This window comes from Lactuca virosa, chromosome 8 (assembly GCF_052849685.1).
Source record: "Lactuca virosa cultivar CGN04683 chromosome 8, Lactuca_virosa_CGN04683_v6, whole genome shotgun sequence".
Classification (NCBI taxonomy): domain Eukaryota; kingdom Viridiplantae; phylum Streptophyta; class Magnoliopsida; order Asterales; family Asteraceae; genus Lactuca; species Lactuca virosa.
This window is the reverse complement of record NC_136433.1, coordinates 283,100,758-283,106,021: the sequence shown is the minus strand read 5'-3', so window position 1 is coordinate 283,106,021 and position 5,264 is coordinate 283,100,758. Positions and strand designations below refer to the sequence as shown.

Here is a 5,264-nt window from a genome sequence, read left to right as displayed (position 1 = left end):
TTATTGGAATAAATGCTCAAAAATCGTAAAATATAATTAAACAGCTTGGAAATTCATTTTTATATTTTTCCCAGCTTAGTAATGTGTAATAACAGTAAAATAAAAAGTTTGAGAATTTTTATCCTTTGAATGCTATTTTTCGTGAATTTATGTTGTTATGAAGGCTTAAAAATTTGGAAAATAGATAACCATATCAAAAATTCAAGGAAAATTTTCTGGAAAACCTCTACTGTATTTAGAATGAAAAATACAAGGTTTGACAATTTTTGGAAACTATTTGATAATATCTTACATTTTTAGGAATTTAAAACACCTTTAAATGTGTTGAAACACCCTTAAATTTATATTACTAAATCTGGAAAATTAATATCCCAAAGTTGTATTTATCACATGACTTGTAGAATTTCATCATTTCAGAAAAAGTGTAACCAATTAATATAAAATCCAATATTAGAACATAAATTGGCATTTCACTATATGTAGAGTTTAGTATATTAGCATTAGATTTCGACATGGAAACTCACTAGTGTGTGTTTGATGTCGTAGGATCCCGGCATTAAGACGTTGGTGTATTCCAAGGCACCACTTGTATCTACTCGAAACATTGTGAGTATTCACGCACTCCCCTATTTTCAGTTTTTATGTTTTGGGGTGGAAAAGCATGTCCAGAAAAACTATTATTTGCATGTTGTATTTAAATTGAATTGTATCAAACACGATTGCTATTGTATTGCTATGTTTCTTTATGTATGTCTATGCAACACGAAACATGAGAACTTATCGTACTAAGGCCCTTCCCTTATCTCTAACCATTAACTCTTTGAGCCAATGGTCATTATGGATAGCGCTATTAGGAATTGACAACTCCTCACTCGCCCTATTGCTGGAGTGCATGATACCATATTCATCTATGGAACGATAAGCATAGATCTCGATAGGGCTTCAGTCATAGGTTTGGCTGAGACTCATTGTTTGCTCATACACATACAAACTCGTTTCTCGTTATAGCAATAAACTTGTATTCATTAATAGCAATCAACTTGGTTTATCATTAAAGCAATGTACTTGTAATTACGAAAAGCCTTATTTCAAGCACGATTTTATATACTTGTGAACTCACCAACTATTTTCATAGTTGACGCTCGTTTTACATGCTTTTTCAGGAAATAATTAGTAAGTGGATATAGAGATTCATCATCATAGAGCATGCTGCATCGTGTGGAAGTTATTTTATGAAGTTATATATTTTGAACAATGTCATTTTGGAAAACTTGTACTTTGTTTTGTTTAAGCTATGGGTTGTAAACTTTTTAATATTGCTATGGTGATGTATCTTTATCTTTTGCAATGAAACCTTTGTCGCTGTCATACCTTGCGTTTCCGCTTTAGCGGGGTGTGACACTCTCGGCCGAGAGTAATAAGAGAAAAGAGATAGAGGAAGATTGGTTAATACATGGAAGATTAAGATGTAGAGGTTTAGATACATGTGATGCAATTTGCTTGGAAGTCCATTAGTTAAAGGTGAGGTGTCACTTAATTAGTTTATTTACAATTTTTTTTTGAACAGTGAATGAGGTGAGGGAAGGAAAGAATTTGATGTTGGGCTTGAATTGAATATATCTGAAAATAAAAGGTCCACTAAAGGAAGTTTTCGGCCCATTGGGCCCACCTATGTGTTTACGGCACAATAAGATAAAAAGGAATGAAGTTTACGGCCCATTAGGGCTAAGGAATCATTTTATGGCCCAACATGGCCCATTAGAGATAAAATGAAGTATTCTAGGCCCACATGACCCAAAATGTTTTACTTTCATTAATGTGGGTTCAATTAGAGCCCAATTAGGGTTCCTTGACCCAAAATAGTCAGATTGAAAGTTTATTGGTCCATTAGGCCCAATAGGAGGATCGTAGTCCATATTAACTTGAATCGGGATTTCTAGGGTTTTCAACCCATAGTTGACTATATGAAATGCATTGTATTAGGTTATGGGCTTCTTGAGTGAGGTTCGATTCAAATGGATGATTTTGATTAAGCATAGAGTATGATTTTCACTTACTGTACATGCCTTACAATAGATGATGTTTACATGAGAATAAAATTTCCTAGCTAAATTGCTAGTTGTGACAATTGTTTACTAAAACATACTACATAATTTGAAATTCTTTAAAAGTTTCATATATACAACATCAAGAAAACTGGTTATGTAGCCATGTTTACTTGGGAGAAGCTCATGACTTGGAGAAACTTTTGCAAGTAAGATGAAACCAAGATGGTTTGTAAGGCCTACTCACATGTGAATCCCCACAAAAAATAAATTGACCTTGCTGTCCACAACTATTTTATCTGTTAATCTTCCTGTAGTGAAATTGAATACCTGAGACAATAATTATATAAAAAAAATGAGACTTTAAAATGTACAAAATAAAACGGAATTTAACAAAAAGAAAACAATTGATGATGAGATAACTTTTATTTGTGTGATTTTTAGAATGTACAACATCAACTATAATTAGTAATGTTGTTTTAAACAACCAACTATCCAAAGTGTCTACTTTAGTCCCTCACTTAGGCTTTCAGTTTATTTGTGTGATTTTTTTATTACAAATATTAATAAAAGAGAAAAAATAAAATTAGAAAAGCCACATCAGCAAGTGAAGTTTTTATTATTGTTTATGGATTATTTGTTTCCGCTTCTGTTGTCACAAAGGCAATGAACTTTCCCTTCGGTGTTACATTGTGAGAATATTAACAGCAAAACAAATAACTAAAGAAAAAACTTAAGTCATTTGAAAATTTGTAGATATGTTATTATTGAGGGGTAAAAAAGTAATTATTACATGTCAGATTTGCGGCCTAGTTGTTTTTGGGGTAGGATGACTTGGGTTGAATGAGCATCATTAGTGTGTGGGATGGGGTGACTCATGATGCAAATAGCACGTGCTACTTTTCTAACTGCTTTTACCTGTTTCAACAAATGAGATTTTTTTTTGATTTTAATTTCTAGTGAAAAAGGTAAGAATAAAAGTTTATTAAAATTAAATTTTATACCTTATCGGGTAAATATGAGGGATCACATACTACTTTTTTTGCATTTTGCAGTTTCTCATTCTGATGTAACACCAATTGCTTTCCCATCTTCAAACTCTGCCTGTTTTTTGAAAGTAACTGAATCTGTCAATGGAATTGGAATATGACAAAGGGTATTTTGGTCTTTTTGTAAAAAAATGAAAAATGGAATGGAATGGAATTGAATTCCCTTCACTCATGAAACATGGGATTTGAAGGAATCTAACAAAACTGAATTCCATCCTTGGAATGGAATGGAATCCGGAATTCCAATTCTGTGGATTACCTTGCATTCTGGTTTGTTGAGCATGTAGGTGCCACCATAGACTGCACTCAAACGAGCAAATGCCTGAAAATATTTATCAGATAAAGTTAAAATATTTTCAAATAGCAAATTAAATAATTAAATAATTAAATAAACGAATCTTTTGTTATTGATTATACCTGAGGTAATTCACCTAGTCCATAGAGAGGGTAGATATATGGAGAACCTCCTGCAAACCTAGCTAATGACTCTGCATATAACTATTCAAGAAATATAAAATACTATCACACAATGAGAAAAAATAACATCTTTAAAGCATTGTATTCATCAAAATTAGGGCTTAAGGTTTAGAGTTTCTTACCTTCTACACAGGTCAACTTCTTCAGTGCAGTCAACCCTCCCCATAATGATACAGCCATCTATTTCTGGATCATGTCTGGGAACACAAAGGTAAGTCAGCAAGTAATAACCATTTAGTGAACATCAAGTAAAAATGGCAATCACCTGGTTCCAGGACTACTCAGGTGGCTAGGTGGCTAGGTGGCTGCAACTTCATTCGATTCTCCAGCCTGGTAATAAAATTGTGATAAGCTACATAGCCTTTGCCATTGCATCTCCAATCCTACACACACCACAATTGTGCAATTCAAAAGCATAATAAACAAGTATGCATACAAGAATTGAAAAAAAATCAAGTACACACACAAGAATCGCATAAAAGGAAGTCGATAGTCAGAATTATAGGTTTTAGAAGATTACCGAGTTGTACATACAACAGATTGACATGATTGCAGCTAACTTTGTTTACATCAAAGAGTTATCGAGATTTGTAAAAACAAAGATGAGGTTCAACAATAATATAACTTACCTTAATTTTTGGTGTGGTGTAAGATAAGCTTCCGAAATAAGCCATTTGAACATACAATAACCTTGCTGTAGCCAAAGAAACCGTACAAAGCGAAATTGAAAACAAATCTGTATCGAATTTGAGTTTGTCGTCGTCATCATCGTTAACTTATATCCCAATTCCAGTTTAAAATACATAATTGCTAACATATACCTCAATTATAGGTTCAAACAGATAATTACTAACCTGGTAGCTGGTGTAGGGCTTGTATTCAATAGTAATTGTAACTGAATGTGAAAAGGAACCCGATAGTCAGAATCGGCGGCGTTGAAACTAATCGACGTTGTTGAGCCTAATGGTGGTGTTAGACAACTAGCATGAGAATCCATGGAGAGAGGAAGAAGATGCACGGGGAGTGGGAGGTGAGGAAGTCACCATAGGAGAAGATAATGGTCGAAATTAGGGAAGGGAGAATCTCCGATCGAGAGTGAGAGAGAGATAGAGACTAATGATCGAGTGTGCGTGAACGAAACAAAGGAGGTTGTTCTCCTAGTTTAAGTTGTAGAAAGATATGGGGAAGACAAATCATCCCTATAGCTTTCCCCAAAACGCTCCTAATCCAGTTTCCTTCCATGTAGCTGCAAAAGTAAAAAACAAAACAATTGTCAACTATATAGAAGAGACGACATGTTGTCCCTATAGGGTATCTATAGAGACGACATGTTTCGTCCCTGTAGACCTCGTCTCCCATAGATGCTTATTGTTGTTGTAGTAATGGTGCACAAAAAAAATTGTATCTCAAGAAATAAAGCGTCATCTAGTTTGAGGATGATAAATTATTCTCTTAACTTAAGGATAAGGCCCCTTTACTTCTTATATTCTCAAGATAATAGTCAGTGGTGTAGTGGTAAAGTTTTAGTGGTGTAACAGTAAGGTTGCAATGATTGCGTCAGTGGTGGATGGTAGCGAAGGTTAGTAGTTCATGGTGGTTGCATTTAAGTTTTTCGAATCTATAAGTAGGAGAACAATGTTTTAAGGATGGTGGTGGTGACTGTAACACATATCCGGTTGTACCAAAAGACCAA

General features: G+C 34.1%; 1 protein-coding gene across 4 annotated transcripts; it reads right to left on the bottom strand.

The window, feature by feature from the left end:
• Positions 1–2,005: 2,005 nt before the first annotated feature.
• LOC145134748 (guanosine nucleotide diphosphate dissociation inhibitor At5g09550-like) lies at positions 2,006–5,006 on the bottom strand. 4 transcript variants are annotated; one of them, XM_079069583.1, is made up of 9 exons: positions 4,426–4,966; positions 4,201–4,307; positions 3,837–3,954; positions 3,694–3,768; positions 3,512–3,592; positions 3,354–3,416; positions 3,050–3,172; positions 2,839–2,963; positions 2,006–2,375 (listed from the first exon to the last, which is right to left on the bottom strand). In XM_079069583.1, exons 6-9 carry the CDS (start codon positions 3,375–3,377, stop codon positions 2,348–2,350), a joined length of 300 nt encoding a protein of 99 aa, XP_078925709.1. In that variant the 5' UTR covers positions 3,378–3,416; positions 3,512–3,592; positions 3,694–3,768; positions 3,837–3,954; positions 4,201–4,307; positions 4,426–4,966; the 3' UTR covers positions 2,006–2,347. The 4 variants fall into 4 exon arrangements, with proteins under 4 accessions (XP_078925709.1, XP_078925710.1, XP_078925711.1 ...); XM_079069584.1 differs by having other exon boundaries at positions 3,050–3,149; positions 4,426–4,958; XM_079069585.1 differs by lacking the exon at positions 2,839–2,963 and having other exon boundaries at positions 4,426–5,006.
• Between the last annotated feature and the right edge of the window lie 258 nt (positions 5,007–5,264).

Excerpts from the sequence above, each read along its gene's own strand:
- LOC145134748 (XM_079069583.1), bottom strand. The coding sequence starts at position 3,377 with ATGCTCAACAAACCAGAATGCAAG. Across the intron at positions 3,173-3,353 it reads TCAACAAACCAGAATGCAAG|ATTCAGTTACTTTCAAAAAA; the intron begins GTAATCCACAGA and ends TTCCATTGACAG. Across the intron at positions 2,964-3,049 it reads CCTCATATTTACCCGATAAG|GTAAAAGCAGTTAGAAAAGT; the intron begins GTATAAAATTTA and ends TTGTTGAAACAG.